The sequence below is a fragment of the Anomaloglossus baeobatrachus genome, chromosome 2 (genome assembly GCF_048569485.1).
Source record: "Anomaloglossus baeobatrachus isolate aAnoBae1 chromosome 2, aAnoBae1.hap1, whole genome shotgun sequence".
Lineage (NCBI taxonomy): Eukaryota > Metazoa > Chordata > Amphibia > Anura > Aromobatidae > Anomaloglossus > Anomaloglossus baeobatrachus.
Window position 1 is genome coordinate 441,608,229 of NC_134354.1, and position 20,628 is coordinate 441,628,856.

Here is a 20,628-nt window from a genome sequence, read left to right on the forward strand (position 1 = left end):
CCACACTGATGAGGGGCAAATACCCCAAAACGGCTGTCTGTGGATGGATACCATGTTTGGTATAGGTGGTCTCCTTGACTGGAGACTGCCCTTCCCGTGGTTGTTCCTTCCCGGTGAAAGACCTGGCTAGTTTCCTGCCAGCGTTGAGAAACACGTGATGGTGTCTCCGCGGCTTTCTTATTTGCATACTTCCCAGGGGGCAATGCTCTAGAATCACTGCGTTGAGAAACACGTGATGGTGTCTCCGCAGTGGATATGTTGATCTCCCTAAGGTCAACAATGCTTGCTTAAGTAGTCTTTACTAGGCATTGCCCCCACTAGCCAGATTCCTACTCCACACTGATGAGGGGCAAATACCCCAAAACGGCTGTCTGTGGATGGATACCATGTTTGGTATAGGTGGTCTCCTTGACTGGAGACTGCCCTTCCCGTGGTTGTTCCTTCCCGGTGAAAGACCTGGCTAGTTTCCTGCCAGCGTTGAGAAACACGTGATGGTGTCTCCGCGGCTTTCTTATTTGCTTCATTCCTACAGCAACAGCAACCAATCAGAGCTGCTATTAATGACCTGTAGATCCCAGCTCCATTGACTTTAATGGAGGCAAGTTTTTTGGAGAGTAACTGTAAAGCACGGGGTTAAATTTTCCTGTCAAAGCATAGTCTATTATGTTCCCTGAGTCACATGGGGTGTCTGTGGAAAATTTCTTGATTATAAATGTGACGGTGCAAATTCCTTTAGTGGACATACACACATACATACACTCATCTTTATATATTAGAATATATATACAGTGTGTCCACCCATATCCTGTCCACCGCCATTAACTTGAGAACAGCGGCAGCTATAGGCATAGAAGTGGTGTCTAGGTATAGTAAAGTAGCCATGTGCCACGCAATGAAACCACCTATTGCACCATCTGGTGGAAAACAACGGAGTTAGCATTTTTATCTTCAAAACGGAACGAGATAGAGAAAAAAAAAAAGAAAAAGAGAAAAAAAGTGAATTAAAAAATTGTAGGGCATCATCAATTCAATTCCATAGGAAACTTGAATCACTTGATCACTTCTTTTATTGTACTATACACTATAATTCTGTAAGATTGCAGTGTATTGTAGAATTATCAATGTCCTATGAAGATTATCCACAGGCTCGGTTGTATAGGGGTACAATTATGATAAATACGGAGGCCACCAGTAGGCCTCCGGCTGCAATTACAATCATGACTTGTTTGGCTCAGTGGGGTTTTGAAGGGACACCTTCCCCCATTTCCAAACCCTAAAATGATGCTTTCACAATTAGGAGCAGCATCTTAAGCCTGCTTTACACGTTGCAATTTCTCATACGATATCGTATGCGATTTGCAACGCCCCCATTGTATGTGCAGCACGTTCAATTTGTTGAACGTGCCGCACAAACGATTAACCCCCGTCACACATACTTACCTTCCATACGACCTCGATGTGGGCGGCGATCGTCCACTTCCTGGAGTGGGAGGGACGTTTGGCGTCACATCGACGTCACGCGGCAGCCGGCCAATAGAAGCGGAGGGGCGGAGCTGAGCGGGACGTAAACATCCCGCCCACCTCCTTCCTTCCGCATTGTGGGCCGGGAGCCGCAGGAGGCAGGTGAGATCTGTTCATCGTTCCCGGGGTGTCACACACTGCGATGTGCGCTACCCCGGGAACGATGAACAATCTGACGTTCAATTCGTCAGGAATGAACGACGTGCATGCGATGAACGGTTTTTCGTTCAATCACAATTGCACGTCGCTGTCACACGCTACAACATACCTTACGATGCCGGATGTGCGTCACTTTCGACGTGACCCCGCTGACACATCGTAAGATATCTTGTAGCGTGTAAAGCAGGCTTAAGAGATTAAACTTCTGTGATCACAACAAGCTCCATTTATAGCAATTAGACTCAGGTGCCAGCTGTATCACACAGCCAGCTCGCACGCTGTTTGGAGTGGGGCAAGCTACTTAGATTGCTCCCAGTCCCTACACACACAGCGGATGTCATAAATTGAAACCTATACAAAATTATTCCACCCAGCACTGTGGACCCTAACACTTGCCTGGGGTTGATTCGTGTAGGTGCTGATCCTACGTAAATTTATTTTTGTCTAAATTCAAAATTAGTTTACATAATATCTACGTCTCCTGTGACATGAATACTGTTTGTCACAGCTCTCTTTGCAAATCACTGGAGCATTGCTTTGTCAAACAGATGGCTCTCTTGTTTGCCTTATATCAATCCATGGTCCCATCTAGACCTTTATACCTTAAACTTAGTGGGTTATGTTATATGTCTCTACGCAGCACATTCCTTAGAATAGAACCCTAATAAATAGTTATGCTATCACATTGTCAGGGCAGTAATTACTGCTCTGAATGCTATTTTGATAATGACATAAATAAATTTATTGTTGCAGTTTATAAAACTAAGCTCTGACTAATCATTTCTACTGCATTGTATAAATTGTTACTCATAGGTGACTGTGACTAGTAAGTATGCGAGATATTATTCCATGTTTAGCACACATTCACACAGTACACCCCTACAGGGTATGTTTGATAGTGTCTCACGTGGGCTACATTTTATATTTCAGCTGGTATGAAAGCAAGACACCTGCTAGATCTGCTCTTGTCTAGATTTAAAAGTAGATTCTTATAGAAATTAGGAGACATACAATACAGACCAAAAGTTTGGACACACCTTCTTATTCAATGAGTTTTCTTTATTTTCATGACTCTGAAAGTTGTAGATTCACATTGAAGGCATTAAAACATGTGGAATGAAATGCTTAAAAAAGTGTGAAACAACTGAAAATATGTCTTATATTCTAGGTTCTTCAAAGTAGCCACCTTTTGCTTTGATTACTACTTTGCACACTCTTGGCATTCTCTTGATGAGCTTCAAGAGGTAGTCACCCGAAATGGTTTTCCAACAGTCTTGAAGGAGTTCCCAGAGATGCTTAGCACTTGTTGGTCCTTTTGCATTCACTCTGCGGTCCAGCTCACCCCAAACCATCTTGATTGGGTTCAGGTCTGGTGACTGTGGAGACCAAGTCATCTGGCGTAGCACCCCATCACTCGCCTTCTTAGTCAAATAGCCCTAACACAGCCTGGAGGTGTGTTTTGGGTCAATGTCCTGTTGAAAAATAAATGATGGTCCAATCAAACGCAAACCGGATGGAATAGTACGCCGCTGCAAGATGCTGTGGTAGCCATACTGGTTCTGTATGCCTTCAATTTTGAATAAATCCCTAACAGTGACACCAGCAAAGCACACCATCACACCTCCTCCTCCATGCTTCACGGTGGGAACCAGGCATGTAGAATCCATCCATTCACTTTTTCTAGAAAGACCACGGTGGTTGGATCCAAAGATCTCAAATTAGGATTCATCAGACCAAAGCACAGATTTCCACTGGCCTAATTTCCATTCCTTGTGTTCTTTAGCCCAAACAAGTCTCTTCTGCTTGTTGCCCGTTTTTAGCAGTGGTTTCCTAGCAGGTATTTTACCATGAAGGCCTGCTGCACAAAGTCTCCTCATAACAGTTGTTCTAGAGATGAGAAGGTGTGTTCAAACTTTTGGTCTGTACTGTATATTTGATTGTTAAAACATTCTGACAATATTGGCAGAATCTGCCAACAATCATCTTATGTGTATGACTGGGATAGGTTATACAAGCATTCTATGTTAATTACCATGGCAGTAGTCACCATCAAATTTTATTTTGCTCATAGTCTTACTGAATGAAGGTGCCTCACTCCTTTGCTAAGGAGACTCTGAGTGCTCATTGGACATCGGGTGGGGGGCACAACACTTACTGGTTTCTTCAGGCCCATGTCCGTCACCAGTGGCGTAACTAGAGCGCAATGGGACCCGGTGCGAAAGTTAGACCTGGGCCCCCCTCCGGACATTGGTCAGATGAATGGGCACCTGTAGCGTTCTAAACCCTATAAAGACATATTAATTGCCCTTTCCCCCCTTCATTATGCAGTAATGTTCCCTATCCTGGTACATACAGTTAGGTCCAGAAATATTTGGACAGTGACACAAGTTTTGTTATTTTAGCTGTTTACAAAAACATGTTCAGAAATACAATTATATATATAATATGGGCTGAAAGTGCACACTCCCAGCTGCAATATGAGAGTTTTCACATCCAAATCGGAGAAAGGGTTTAGGAATCATAGCTCTGTAATGTATAGCCTCCTCTTTTTCAAGGGACCAAAAGTAATTGGACAAGGGACTCTAAGGGCTGCAATTAACTGTGAAGGCGTCTCCCTCGTTAACCTGTAATCAATGAAGTAGTTAAAAGGTCTGGGGTTCATTACAGGTGTGTGGTTTTGCATTTGGAAGCTGTTGCTGTGACCAGACAACATGCGGTCTAAGGAACTCTCAATTGAGGTGAAGCAGAACATCCTGAGGCTGAAAAAAAAGAAAAAATCCATCAGAGAGATAGCAGACATGCTTGGAGTAGCAAAATCAACAGTCGGGTACATTCTGAGAAAAAAGGAATTGACTGGTGAGCTTGGGAACTCAAAAAGGCCTGGGCGTCCACGGATGACAACAGTGGTGGATGATCGCCGCATACTTTCTTTGGTGAAGAAGAACCCGTTCACAACATCAACTGAAGTCCAGAACACTCTCAGTGAAGTAGGTGTATCTGTCTCTAAGTCAACTGTAAAGAGAAGACTCCATGAAAGTAAATACAAAGGGTTCACATCTAGATGCAAACCATTCATCAATTCCAAAAATAGACAGGCCAGAGTTAAATTTGCTGAAAAACACCTCATGAAGCCAGCTCAGTTCTGGAAAAGTATTCTATGGACAGATGAGACAAAGATCAACCTGTACCAGAATGATGGGAAGAAAAACGTTTGGAGAAGAAAGGGAACGGCACATGATCCAAGGCACACCACATCCTCTGTAAAACATGGTGGAGGCAACGTGATGGCATGGGCATGCATGGCTTTCAATGGCACTGGGTCACTTGTGTTTATTGATGACATAACAGCAGACAAGAGTAGCCGGATGAATTCTGAAGTGTACCGGGATATACTTTCAGCCCAGATTCAGCTAAATGCCGCAAAGTTGATCGGACGGCGCTTCATAGTACAGATGGACAATGACCCCAAGCATACAGCCAAAGCTACCCAGGAGTTCATGAGTGCAAAAAAGTGGAACATTCTGCAATGGCCAAGTCAATCACCAGATCTTAACCCAATTGAGCATGCATTTCACTTGCTCAAATTCAGACTTAAGACGGAAAGACCCACAAACAAGCAAGACCTGAAGGCTGCGGCTGTAAAGGCCTGGCAAAGCATTAAGAAAGAGGAAACCCAGCGTTTGGTGATGTACATGGGTTCCAGACTTAAGGCAGTGATTGCCTCCAAAGGATTCGCAACAAAATATTGAAAATAAAAATATTTTGTTTGGGTTTGGTTTATTTGTCCAATTACTTTTGACCTCCTAAAATGTGGAGTGTTTGTAAAGAAATGTGTAGAATTCCTACAATTTCTATCAGATATTTTTGTTCAAACCTTCAAATTAAACGTTACAATCTGCACTTGAATTCTGTTGTAGAGGTTTCATTTCAAATCCAATGTGGTGGCATGCAGAGCCCAACTCGCGAAAATTGTGTCACTGTCCAAATATTTCTGGATCTAACTGTATGTCCCCCATACTGGTATATATGTCTCCATCCTGGTATACATGTTCCCCGTCCTGGTATACATGGTATATAACGTCCCCATCCTGCTATATATTTATTCAGTCCTGGACTGATCCTAGTAAAAATGTTGCACATCCTGGGCCCATCCTAATATATGTCTCCCATCCTGATATACAGTATATGTTCCTCATCCTGGTATATATGTCCCCCATCCTGGTATATATGGTCTGGGACTGTCTCTAATGCATAATTAAAAAAATAAAAATAATTAAAAAAAATTCTACTCATCTTGCCTCTGCTCACACATCTCCCAGTGTCCTCTATAGCGAGCGCGGAGTGGCCTGCAGCGGACATCAGAGTGCGTGCTATAGAGCAGGACAGTACTACCATGCGCTGCCCCCAGTCATGGTATGGATGTCAGCTGCCAACCACTGTTTGCCCGGCAGCGTGTATCGCAGTGCAGGGACCCAGCGGGTCTATGTGCTGTGATCCATTTCAGTTGATGTGCGCCCTCAGATGCACATCCAGCTGTAGTAGGAGCTAGGGTCCCCTGAACCTTTGGGCCTGGTAACAATCTCTACGTCTGTGATCGTTACGCCCATGCCTGCTCTCCACACTCCATCCACCAACTATTGGTTGCTGAAGTCAGTTCATGAATTGTAAAGATAAAGCTCCGAGGACATACTGCATCAAATCTACTTTAGACTATGTGCCCACATTGCGTTTTTATGTTCAGAAAATCTGCACATAAAAACGCATGTTTAGAGGGAAAAAAGCAACTGAAAAAACAAGCATTTTTTATTGCGTTTGCGTGTTTTTTCACCTGCTTCTGTTTGAGCGTTTTTTAGTCATGGCGATCATGGCGGTTCAAGCGCAGTACCCCCGCGGTCACCTGATCTTAAAGCCAGGACCTGGCTATCACTGCCAGGAGCAGTACCCGCGCCGCTCTAGGCAGTTTAACCCTCTAAATGCTGCAATCAATGCGATTTCTGCATTCAGAAGGCAGGGAGAGGCATTGCTTACCCCTCTCTGGCGATCGGGTCCCTGTAGTGCAATCACAGGGACCCGATCGCTGTCATGGTAACCCTGGGTCATCACCATGATGACCCCGGTTTACTGAGGTATGGATCGCCTCACAAACCACGGCACCTACGTCACTAGAGTTCCCTGCAACAAGGTCCCGCGGTAAAGACCACGAGGCCTAGGTGCAGGAAGCCCTGGTGACATCACAAGGTGAAGTTAGTTCATGCCGGCGGATCTGCTGGAAACCCCGGTGATCCGCAGGCATCAACTGGATTTACCTTGTGATATCACTGGACTTCCTAGAAGCAATGTCCTGCAGTAAAGACTGTGAGGCCTAAAACACACTTCCGCAAAAAAAACGTCCATGTGACACGGTCTGTTTTTCGGGTCCGTGTTTCGTTTTTTTGGGGCGTTTCTCCGGTACGTATGGCATCCGTGCGATGGCGTATGCGAGCCGTGTGTACGTGTAAAATGTCCGTGTTTGTGTGTAAAATGCCCGTGCATGTGTACGTGGAATGTCCGTGTGGAATGTCCGTTTGTGTGTTGCACAATGTCGTTGATACATGTCGGCTGACAGCAGACAGAGTTGCGCGATGAGAATGAACTCGGGTGAACTTCGCCCGACTTCATTGTCATGCCGCGGCTCTGTCTGTGTGCCGCGTACTGATTAGCGGTCACCTGTGAAGGATTCACCGGTGACCGCTAATCCCCTGAGTGACTGAAGTTAGTAGGCCTCTCTCATACTTACCGCTCCCCGATCACCAGCGCGGCGAGGAACAGCTGTGCAGAGAATACGTGGCAACAATTACTTTGAATATGCCGGCCGCACATTAATCAATCTCGTATTCCCTGCTTTCCCCACCCACCGGCGCCTATGATTGGTTGCAGTCAGACACGCCCCCCACGCTGAGTGACAGCTGTCTCACTGCACCCAATCACAGCAGCCGGTGGGCGTGTCTATACTGTGCAGTAAAATAAGTAAATAAATAATTAAAAAAAAACAGCGTGCGGTCCCCCCCATTTTAATACCAGCCAGATAAAGCCATACGGCTGAAGGCTGGTATTCTCAGGATGGGGAGCCCCACGTTATGGGGAGCCCCCCAGCCTAACAATATCAGTCAGCAGCCGCCCAGAATTGCCGCATACATTATATGCGACAGTTCTGGGACTGTACCCGGCTCTTCCCGATTTGCCCTGGTGCGTTGGCAAATCGGGGTAATAAGGAGTTATTGGCAGCCCATAGCTGCCAATAAGTCCTAGATTAATCATGTCAGGTGTCTCCGCGAGATTCCTTCCATGATTAATCTGTAAATTACAGTAAATAAACACACAAACCCGAAAAAATCCTTTATTATAAATAAAAAACACAAACATATACCCTGGTTCACCACTTTAATAAGCCCGAAAAAGCCCTCCATGTCCGGCGTACTCCAGGATGGTCCAGCGTCGCATCCAGCTCTGCTGCATGGAGGTGACCGGAGCTGCAGAGGACACCGCCGCTCCTGTCAGCTCCACGCAGCTAATGAAGGCAATAGCGCGATCAGCTGAGCTGTCACTGAGGTTACTCGCGACCAACGCTGAATACAGCTGATCGCGCTATTGCCTTCATTAGCTGCGTGGAGCTGACAGGAGCGGCGGTGTCCTCTGCAGCTCCGGTCACCTCCATGCAGCAGAGCTGGATGCGACGCTGGACCATCCTGGAGTACGCCGGACATGGAGGGCTTTTTCGGGCTTATTAAAGTGGTGAACCAGGGTATATGTTTGTTTTTTTTATTTCTAATAAAGGATTTTTTCGGGTGTGTGTGTTTATTTACTGTAATTTACAGATTAATCATGGAAGGAATCTCGGGGAGACGCCTGACATGATTAATCTAGGACTTATTGGCAGCTATGGGCTGCCAATAACTCCTTATTAATCATTATTAATGTATGCGGCAATTCTGGGCGGCTACTGACTGATATTGTTAGGCTGGGGGGCTCCCCGTAACGTGGAGCTCCCCATCCTGAGAATACCAGCCTTCAGCCGTATGGCTTTATCTGGCTGGTATTAAAAAGGGGGGGACTGCACACCGTTTTTTTTAATTATTTATTTATTTATTTTACTGCACAGTATAGACACGCCCACCGGCTGCTGTGATTGGGTGCAGTGAGACAGCTGTCACTCAGCGTGGGGGGCGTGTCTGACTGCAACCAATCACAGGCGTCTGTGGGTGGGGAAAGCAGGGAATACGAGATTGATTAATGAGCGGCCAGCATTTTCAAAGTAATTGTTGCCGTGCATTCTCTGCACAGCTGTTCCTCGCCGCGCTGGTGATGTAAGTATGACTGAGAACAGCAGAAAAAACGCTAAGTATACTGAATTTAATTAAAAAAAAAAAATAAATAAGATCGCTAGTGTAAAAACGCACATGCACGAAACATGCTGAACACGGACATACTCCGTGTGCGGTACGTGCAGACACAGACCCATAGACTAAAGTGGGTCCGTGCCTGTGTGCTGCCGGCCAAAAACGGACATGTTGCCCGTGTAGAAAAGCGCACACACGTACTTACCTCACGGACACACGTTCCGTGCGATTTTACGTGTGTGTGCCATCTGCCATTGATTAAAATGGGTCTCCATGTGTACGTGTCTCCGGTACGTACAAATTAAACGGATGTGTGTTGCGGGTCTGAGATGAGGAAGTGGCTGCAGGGAGCCCCAGTGACGTCAAAAAAGCATATAACACACAAATATTCAACGTGGGCATTACACATGCATTTTTTTTTGCATTTTTCAGTGACCCCATTGAAGTCAATTGGTGAAAAAGCAGGAAAAAACACAGAAACAACTGACACGCTGCTTCTTTTTCCAGCAACAAAAACTGCAAGGAAAAAAGCAGCAGCGTGTGCACAGCAAGTCACGATTCTCATAGACTTTGCTGGGATGATTTTTCCTTGCGTTTATCGATTAAAAAAGCAAGGAAAAATGCATGAAAAAAGCAACGTGGGCACAAGGTCTTCTGTATATGTAGCTGAGCAGTGCACAGTAATTTAGCTGGAATTAGATACAGGACCTGGCTGTGCTGCTGCAGTGGGTGAGCAGACCCCTGCAAAAGGGAGCATAGTTAACCCGGAAATGTTACTAATAAAAATGTTTTATTTGTATGTGCATGTGTATTGTGTTAGGGTACCCCTAGTGGCCGGGTGGGACGGCTGTCACCACAGTGGGGAGGAGGAGCCGGCAGAGACAAGGGGAGGAGAGAGCAAGGGTGTGAGGAAAAGATTAGATCAAGGGAGCAGTCGTCTCGGGGACAGGAGCGGAGCAGCAGAGCCGGGGCAGAGTGTGGGAGCTGGAAACCAGGGAAGCCGGTGAGAAAAGGAGCGGGCGGAACCTCATAGTGTGAAGCAGTCCGGTGTGGGTCCGGGCTGTGGGTAGCCAGAAGTGGGAGCCGGGCGAAGTGGAGTAGTCAGGCACATCCCCACTGGAGGGGACGCAAGGACAGGCTTCCCCCAGCTAAGAAAGCGTATCATCACCTTTATTGCTTTGTTTGGGACTTTGTGAAGAATAAAAGAATGTTTGTTCATTGCATCGAACCCTGCCTGAAGAGTGTTTGTGCGCCGGATAACATCTGCAACACCACCACACTCTGCCCCACCAAGTCATCTCCTGTCCCCATAGTGACGGTGGAACCAGGGGTAAGCCTGATTGCAAGGGCCACGACTACAAGGCCAGAGGCACCCCTGGCACCCCTTTACATGTGGCGTAGTCGGCAGGATGCGATTCCCCTGCCAGGAACCCAGGAGGCTGGAGATCGGGTCGTGCCTGAAGCACAGGATCCGGACCGTGATACAGGATTTCCAGTCCCGTGGTGGGGAGAGAACCTAGTACCCGTAGCGATGGACCGGGTACAAGATGGCGGCAAGGAGGCCGTTATCTGTGAGGAAGAAAAGGCGCGGAAAGTTGGCGCCGAAAGAAGAGCCTGGGGCTGGCCGGTGCCGAAGAGAAAGCATGGAGTACTCCGCCCAAAGAGGGGAGGTGCCAGCTCCAGGGCACGGAAGAAGAAAAAGAAGTACCTCAGCGGAGGAGTCAAGATGATGCGTGAGGCTGGGGGTGGAGTCCGTTTAAGAGCGGGAAACGAAGACCCGCCTCCACTCGACCCAGTCTCAGCATTGACACCGCCGCCGTTACCAGCAAGATTGTCAGGGGCAGCGACGCCTTCACCACCGAGAGGAGCTGCAGCAGCTACGCCTGTGGAGCCACCCTACGCCCCTGTGTCCTTCCAGAGGATCCGTCAGCAGCCGGGACAATCCCTGGGGGCATACATCCAGGCCCAAGCAGAGGAATGGAAGAGGGTCTGGCCCCCAGAGTAAGTCACCACTGCTGATCTGTTGTTTAAGTCCGGCGCCGTTTAGCCGGCAGAAGTACTTTTAAAGTTTCACGGGACGAGCTCCCTTCTGTGTGTTTGTACGGGCAGTCGCCCCATCTAAGACCGGGAGCGCTGTTGCCAAGCCTCCGGGCGCCCATCTAAGACCGGGAGCGCTGTTGAGCCTCCGGGCGCTAGTTGAAAGAAGGACCGGGAGCGCTGCAGAAACCGCCGGGCGCGGGACTGGTGGCCGTCCAGAGGAGGAGAACTGGGCACACTGGTGGCCGTCCAGAGGAGGAGAGCTGCGCACACTGGTGGCCGTCCAGAGGAGGAGAACTGGGCACACTGGTGGCCGTCCAGAGGAGGAGAGCTGCGCACACTGGTGGCCGTCCAGAGGAGGAGTGCTGCGCGGGACTGGTGGCCGTCCAGAGGAGGAGAACTGGGCACACTGAAGGCCGTCCAGAGGAGGAGAGCTGCGCACACTGGTGGCCGTCCAGAGGAGGAGAGCTGCGCACACTGGTGGCCGTCCAGAGGAGGAGAACTGGGCACACTGGTGCCCTCTATGTGGGTGCTGCGCCTATTGTGGACGGTATTGCAGACTTTACGTGCTTCTGTGTGTTTTAAGTAAGAGCCGTGCCGGGAGGCTCGGGTTTTAAGAGGGGAGGTATGCAGTGGGTGAGCAGACCCCTGCAAAAGGGAGCATAGTTAACCCGGAAATGTTACTAATAAAAATGTTTTATTTGTATGTGCATGTGTATTGTGTTAGGGTACCCCTAGTGGCCGGGTGGGACGGCTGTCACCACAGTGGGGAGGAGGAGCCGGCAGAGACAAGGGGAGGAGAGAGCAAGGGTGTGAGGAAAAGATTAGATCAAGGGAGCAGTCGTCTCGGGGACAGGAGCGGAGCAGCAGAGCCGGGGCAGAGTGTGGGAGCTGGAAACCAGGGAAGCCGGTGAGAAAAGGAGCGGGCGGAACCTCATAGTGTGAAGCAGTCCGGTGTGGGTCCGGGCTGTGGGTAGCCAGAAGTGGGAGCCGGGCGAAGTGGAGTAGTCAGGCACATCCCCACTGGAGGGGACGCAAGGACAGGCTTCCCCCAGCTAAGAAAGCGTATCATCACCTTTATTGCTTTGTTTGGGACTTTGTGAAGAATAAAAGAATGTTTGTTCATTGCATCGAACCCTGCCTGAAGAGTGTTTGTGCGCCGGATAACATCTGCAACACCACCACACTCTGCCCCACCAAGTCATCTCCTGTCCCCATAGGGACGGTGGAACCAGGGGTAAGCCTGATTGCAAGGGCCACGACTACAAGGCCAGAGGCACCCCTGGCACCCCTTTACACTGCTTTCATCAAACTGCTGCAAACACTTCCCCCACTGCCCACAGTGTGACTGATTCTGTGGGATAGCCCCAATCACCTTATCAGCCTCATCCTCCTCATCCCCCCCCACCAAATCCCAAAGTGTCCAAAGCAAAGCAGCACCCTGAACGGTTTACATTAAGATAACATAGAACGTAAAGAAGGTCAGATAAACTTTCCTGCCACAGCTCACCCCTCTCCACATGATCGCACATCAGTAAATAAATGATCGGACACTGTGGATGACTGCACAGAGCGATGAGAAGGGAGGCAGAGTATATACAGCCTGCGCTGCTGGAATGGAGAGGCACGGTAAGTGCTGCCTCACAAACGTGCCGGTCACTGCTCTGCTGCCCTTACCTGATCTATCTCCTGCAGAGGCCGGCAGCACAGTGTACAGTAATCACAGGCAGAGACTGGAGGGGGCAGAGCTCACGCTGCCCGGCCGCTGCTACTGAAAATGCACGAACAGCGCAGCTCCTCTCACTGACAGGAGCGGCTGCTGATCTGCAGCGCGGGCCCCTATCGCTCTTCCATTCTGCCTTTATCTCAGCCCAACCAGCAGGTGGTGTCTCTGGCAACAGTTCCGCCCTACTATGTCTGGAACCTGCACCTAGTTAGTAGCATAACAAAACCATATACTTTTTAATTTTGCAAGGGTTGACCACCTCCTTCACACCTCCCAGCTTAAATAAGGTCATGCCCATCCATAAGTTTGAATATACACTCGTTTTTTATATATATATATATATATATATATATATATATATATATATATATATATATATATATATATAAAAAAAAAACATTTTTAAACAAATAATAAAAACTGTTAAGAATTTCCTTTAAATCCACATAAGTTACGGCCATAGGCCAGAGTTTACATCACTCATCTGGACGAGGGTGCAATCTTAAGACCAGCAGTCGCCAACAGATAACAGTCTCTCTTTGCCATTGTGTCCATGGAGCAAGGGCATAGTGGGGCAGTTCTTTCACCACTCAGGGTTCCTGGGGGAAGGAAAATAAAAACAAAATTCTGGCCACTCCAGGGCAACTTCAGAGGCTGCATCTCCTGACCTGTTGCCCCCCACCTGGAACACAAAATAGCCTGCTCATCTTGGTGCAATGAGCACAACTGTGGGCAGTTAAAAAAAAAAAACATCCTCAGATCCACACAGACTGTGGCCCGTCTCACACACAGCTGGCTTTGGATTTGGCCAGCTTAACATATACAGGTGAGTGGGCTCCCTGTGCAATGTTACCACCAATGGGGTGCTCACCACCTCTGGTGCCCCGAGTTGGGACTTTAATGTCGCACCAGGGAAACTGGAAATTCTCCCCGCTAGAATGGGGTAACTGCAGGGTCAGTGCCATTGCGGTAGTGTCTCTCGGTGAGAGTTCTTCGGGATGCTGCACCTGCCAGAAGGCTTCCTTTGCCATGGTGTGTATGACAGCCACCGCGTACCACCCCCAGGGCCCGTCCTTCTTGACAAAGCGGACTCGGTCTCCCCAGTTTAGAGTGGGATCCTCGCACACCGATCCAGCTTTTACATACACTTTTATACTGTCTCTTCCTCCTGGATAAAGCCATAACCCCACTTTTGGTCAAGGTGACAGATCATCCCGTGGGTAAGGTGGCTGCCAACTGCACCACTGCCAGGGAGTGCTAACTGAGCCTGGACCCAGGCCTCCCACATCTTCTTCCCCTCGATAACCCAGGCCACCCACTTAAAGGGAACCTGTCACCAGTTTTTTGGCCTATAAGCTGCGGCCACCACCACCGGGCTCTTATATACAGCATTCTAACATGCTGTATATAAGAGCCCAGGCCGGGGTATAACATAAAAAACACTTTATAATACTTACCTAACGGTCGCACAGTGGGCCTAATGGGTGTCTCCGTTGTCCGATGCCAGCGCCGCCTCTTTCGACCATCTTCGTCCTCTTTCTGAAGCCTGTGTGCATGACGCGGCTATGTCATACACACTCGCCAGTCCTGCGCCTGCGCACTACAATACTTTGATATGCCCTGCTCAGGGCAGATCAGATCAAAGTGCGCCTGCTTAGGACCTGAATGTCGGCGAGTGTATATGACATCGGACCCGTCATGCACCACGGCTAGAGAAGGAGATCAAAGATGGCCAAAAGATGCGGCACCGGGAACCAGACAATGGAGACGCCCATTAGGCCCACCGCGCGACCGTTAGGTAAGTGTTTTTGTGTTATACTCCCGGCCTGGGCTCTTATAGGCCTTATAGACCTTATAGGCCAAAAAAGTGGTGAAAGGATCACTTTAATCTCTGTGGGATGTAAGGCCGGGAGCTTTTTGGCCACTTGCTGTTGGGGTTGGGGCCCTTTACCAGGGGGACTCACGCACGGCCAGTGCGGTCACTGGTGACTGTGATATTGAGGATACTTCTTGCTCTGATGCTTCTTGGCTGTGTCCTGTGTCACTCACTGCCCACTTTGCCTGCAGCTACTAAACCCTCTTTTTTCAGATGCAAGGTGGTTTGGGGGTCATCGCCACGACCGCTACCCAACATGGTGAAACCTGGGTCTTCAGCGGCTGCGAACTGGTGCCACGAATTTTGCTCTCCATGAATCTCTTTCTACATCTTCAGACCTCCCGGCAGACCTTCTTTACCCTTTGCATCTGGGCGACCCAGTCAGACCAGCTTTGGCGGCCGCGACACTACGGGTGCGCAATCTGTACAAGCAGCTGTCTCTGGCTAAGAATGGCTCCATGTCTCTCACTCGACTCATCTTGCTTTCCACTGTCCACTGAAATGGCACCACTCTAAATTGTTGGTGGCGGCTCCATTTCCGGGCAATACCCGCCAGAGTGAGGCCTCTTCCGGTTCCTCCACTCATTTCTTCAGAGCCTCTCGTTCCCCAGGGCAGGCTCCCTCTCTTACGTACACAGACTAGAGGTGGGCACTACTAAACATGCAGTGTTTCTTAATCCCTAGCTTTCGAGCACACAGGGTCTCGCTTTGTGCTTTTTCCTCTGTACCACCCACGATGGGTGGGGCTCTTTTTCTGTCCCTGGCTATGTCCTGCCATCTTTATTATCACTGCCAAAAGTCCTTTACTCTTAGGCATCTTTCTCGCAGCCTTCGTTATTGGGTTATGTGGAAAACAACCCTGCTCGCAGCCCCACTTGAACAAAGGTACGGGCTCCAGGCCACACAGGCACCGCACTCCTTCACTAAGGAAACTCTGTGTGCTCATGGGATGTTGGGTTGGGGTGCACGACACTTACTGGTTTCTTCAGCCGGGTGTCTGTCATCCGCTGACGGCCCTAATTGTAGACAGTCTTAAACACATGCGACACCTGAGCTCACCAAGCAGACAGTTCACTTTATTCTTCACACTATTATGTCAGACATGGCCTTCCTTTTGCTTTGTTCCTCTCTCTGTGGGGTACTACCTCCGCTATTCTGTCCTCAAGCTCCGGGGTTTTTGTCTCCTTCCCCCGACTCCGTCCAACTTCATCCGATTCTGGACCTCAGCAGCTCTCTAGCCAGATGACTCTCTAAAGGCCCCGTTACATGCAACAACATCGCTAACGTGATATCGCTGGGGTCACGGAATTCGTGACGCACATCCGGCCTCGTTAGCGACGTCGTTGCGTGTGACACGTACGAGCGACCGCTAACGATCCCAAATACTCACCAAATTGTTGATTGTTGACACGTCGTTCATTTTCAAAATATCGTTGCTCGTTCTGGACGCAGGTTGTTCGTCGTTCCTGAGGCAGCACACATCGCTATGTGTGACACCCCGGGAACGATGAACAGCGTTCCTGCGACCTCCGACAACGAGGTGGGAGTGACGTTCATGCGGCTGCTCTCTGCCCCTCCGCTTCTATTGGTGGCCTGCTGTGTGACATCGCTGTGATGCCGCATGAACCGCCCCCTTAGAAAAGAGGTTGTTTGCCGGCCACAGCGACGTTGTTAGCAATTGCCCGTGACTCACAAACGACGGGGGAGGGTGCGATCGCGAATTACATCGCTAGAGATGTCGCTACGTGTAAAGCAGCCTTTAGCCTGTGGGGGTGAGCCATAGCCTCTAGACCTCTCGAGTATACCTCAGGGTTCCGTGACCTTCCTTAGCACCGAGGCCATATATCTTCACACTTGAACTCTATTCTAGACTGACTCATCTCGAGACCTTCCAACCAACCTTTTTCGCACATTTGCCACTACCCCTTTAACCCTATCTCTTGCATCCTGCTGCTATCTCAGCCCAACCATCAGACGCCTCTGGTAAGTCCCAATCTACTGTATCTGGAACCTGCACCCAGCTAGCAGCATACCTATCAAGATACACATTTAGCAATAGGCATAACACTTTACACTGTATATGACTATATACTTTATATTGCAGGGCTCGACCACCTCCTACACCACACTAACTTTGAATTAGCCATTTACATATTTCTAAGGAAATTTACAAAATGAGATATCATGAATGTGCCATGTAAAATGATAAAAAATTCTGTTATTCATACTAAAATAGTCTCTGTGAGTCAGACCATTTTCCTAATTTTATATAAAATGGATGGATTCTCAGCAGAACATCTTTATTGTCACAATGTAATATTAGTGATGACAAATTCTCTATATTTTCAAGCTAAAATTGTTATTTGGAAATGAGAGGAGCCTGTAGTGCCAAGCCAATTAATGGTGCCACATCTTTTCCATGTAAATGACCTAGAATGAATGTTTATGCCGATATTAATTTGGCACTATAGTAGGACAGCCATAGCCTGCCTCCTTTGTCATGCTTCCCAATGTGACAAGAATGGGACAAAATCACATCTATGATTGCCACAATTTGCATACATATTACTATCATATAGTATTACATTCAGGTTATTCTGCACAAATGAAAACAAAAATGCGCTTTGCTTTACAAATCCTCCACCACTAATTCATAATTCTATAAGACATGCAGAATCATAGCAGGAAAGGACATTATATACAGAGTATAATAACAAAATGATATTATACATTGGGTATAATAATGAAATTACATTATATATGGTGTATAGTAATGAAATGATATTATATACGGGGTATAATAATGAAATTACATTATATACCGGGTATAATAATAAAATTATATTATACGCTGGGTATAATAACAAAATGACATTATACACTAGGTCACTATTGAAACAAACATTGCTTAAGGGATTTCTGGCATAGCTGCTGATTAGGCTTTTGGCTCAACGTATAGTTCAGTATTGTCAGGTGCGTGGTGGGTCTTATAGTTCTTCAGATTCTGTACTTGAGGAATGGGGTTTTCTCGTTTTTCTGTCTTCTTGCAACATATTAAGTTTTGCCTAAAAAAAGGAACATAAATGAACACATCAACAAATAATATTTTATGAAAGAATTATGTCATTTTAATATACTCCTAATTTGATTTTTTTTTTTCTATTCTAATCGAACTAAGAAATCCCCATAATATTTTCATCACTCAGGTGAATAAAACTATATTTTAGTTGTTTTTTGGGGAGGTTTTGGAACGAATTATATTTTTATAGCATCATGTAATTTACCAATAATGTACTAATAAATGGAAAGAAATGTCTTTTTTTGGGGTTTGTTTTTACAGTATTCACTGATGAAAAAGGCAAAAGGTTTTGCAGCACAATACAATTGTGGAAGGCAAATTTACATGGCTTTTTGTGTTGCACTTCTTTTTGTATGTAAAAAAATATGGCTTATGCTACCCTATCCTAAGAGGAACAACTTTTTTTAAAACCCTCTTTCTATGAAGCTGTCTAAGGGTATGTGCGCACGTTGCTTTTTACCTGCTTTTTACCTGCTTTTTTGCTGCTTTTTCTTCTGCGCTGTTTAGGGTATGTGCGCACGTTGCTTTTTACCTGCTTTTTACCTGCTTTTTTGCTGCTTTTTCTTCTGCGCTGTTTAATGCCAAAATGGATGTGTTCTTCTATTCAAGCAAAGTCTATGGGAATTTGGGTTTCTTGTTCACACTATGTTGTTCAAAATGCTGCCTTTTTGAGGCAGAACTTTGGTCAAAAACTCAGCTTTTCAAAGAAGCAACATGTCAATTGTTTTTGCCATTTGGGTTTTGCACTGCAAAGCTGAGTTTTTGACCAAAGTTCTGCCACAAAAAGGCAGCATTTTGAACAACATAGTGTGAACAAGAAACCCAAATTCCCATAGACTTTGCTTGAATAGAAGAACACATCCATTTTGGCATTAAACAGCGCAGAAGAAAAAGCAGCAAAAAAGCAGGTAAAAAGCAGGTAAAAAGCAACGTGCGCACATACCCTTAATGCCAAAATGGATGTGTTCTTCTATTCAAGCAAAGTCTATGGGAATTTGGGTTTCTTGTTCACACTATGTTGTTCAAAATGCTGCCTTTTTGTGGCAGAACTTTGGTCAAAAACTCAGCTTTTCAAAGAAGCAACATGTCAATTGTTTTTGCCATTTGGGTTTTGCACTGCAAAGCTGAGTTTTTGACCAAAGGCAGCATTTTGAACAACATAGTGTGAACAAGAAACCCAAATTCCCATAGACTTTGCTTGAATAGAAGAACACATCCATTTTGGCATTAAACAGCGCAGAAGAAAAAGCAGCAAAAAAGCAGGTAAAAAGCAACGTGCGCACATACCCTAAGGCCGGTTTTACACATCCGGCATTTCGACGCTTTGCCGGATCCGCCACACTCCAGTACAGTGCAATACAGTACAATGGCATCGCGGCAAGCTCCGGTCACATGCTCCGGTCACATGACAGCATGTAACTGGAGCTTGCTGCGATGCCATTGTACTGTATTGCACTGAACTGGAGTGTGACGGATGCAGCAAAGCGGCGAAATGCCGGATGTGGGAAACCTGCCTAAGGCCTTGTGCACACGCTGCATTTTTTTTGCAACATTTTTGCTGCATTTTTTGGTTCAGTTTGTTGCCCAAAACTGTATGTCTTTCTTTCCCCAGCAAAGTCTATGAGAATTCAGAAATGCAGTGCGCAGGTTTGTTCTTTTTTCCTTGCAGTTTAGGGGTGCAGCAAAAAGAAGAAGCATGCCAATTTTTTGTGTGTTTTTGACCACCATTTTAGTGATGGGCGGACTCGCTCATACCCGAGATCAGCGGGTCTAACCAGGTTGAAAACAAAAAAAAAAACTATTTCGGCTTGGAATTGATCCCAGGTATCTGGCCGGGTGCTGGCCCCCATATAAGTCTATGGTGGCTAGAATATGGCAGTTAAATATGGTGGTAGAAGGGATTAGGGTATAGGAGCGCAATACTTATGTCTCCAGCACTGCTGTAACTGCTCCTGTGGCCTCTCATTCTACCTCCGGGACGTGTGTAGTGCCCCTGAACCCATCAGGGTGCTACAAGGTCCTGCATCCCCACAAGGATGCAGGGCCTACCCCCTTAGGGACCCAGAACCCCAGTGCCGGTAACACCAAAAACCCAGGTAATCCCAGTTTTCCCCAACAATCCCCCATACAATGGTACTAAGCTAGGGTGGGAACAAAGGATGGCCCACTAGAGGTGGAGCCACTCCAGTCCACTAGTTGACCAGGTGGAACGGACAAACTGTGGCATGTAGTCAGAACACAGGAAGACAGTAGAGAGAAGGAAGTCTGCAGTGAAAGGGAGCAGACACCGACAGGACAGTAGTAGTTGAGGAGTAAAGGTGTGACTGAGCAACATCCTGATCCGGGTTGACGGTGACCTGGTACCCAGGAAAGGTGGTTGCCAGTGGAGTTCGGTGGAGTACTCCCGGAACTACGCACCGACCGGGTACAGGACCCTAGGACAGGAGAGAGCTTCAAGCCGACCTGTTAATACCTGCACAGGACCTTGCTGACCCCAAAGAATTCGAAGACTCAGTAGCAAAGAGAGCCGGGGACTGGACCAGAGACTCCAACCCCACAGGGTTCACGCTACCGTCAGGCGGACAGAGAGGTGGACAAACCACAGACCGGGGACCCCCAGTGTTCCATACCACAGGGACCCACTTACCAGAGACAGGTGCAGGGGAAGAAGGTACCAGAGAACCAGACTAGCACTGGGACGAAGGGGAACTGGAGGCGAAACCGGACGGCCTTGGGCAACCAGCTAACACCTTAAGAACAGTGAGTAAACCAGTTGCACTGAATACCTGTCTGGACTCCTTCTTCCGACGTCCACCGCACCATACACCCACTGGTACAATACCCATACTTGCGG

General features: G+C 47.5%; 1 protein-coding gene across 1 annotated transcript in view; it reads right to left on the minus strand.

Moving 5' to 3' along the window:
- Positions 1-17,028: 17,028 nt before the first annotated feature.
- The window catches only part of LOC142290244 (uroplakin-3b-like), a 104,181-nt gene continuing 100,581 nt past the window's right edge, over positions 17,029-20,628 (minus strand). Inside the window, exon 7 of the mRNA XM_075334194.1 lies at positions 17,029-17,760. Coding sequence (XP_075190309.1) covers positions 17,631-17,760 — 130 coding nt within the window. The 3' untranslated portion in view covers positions 17,029-17,630. The remainder of the gene's footprint in view (positions 17,761-20,628) is intronic.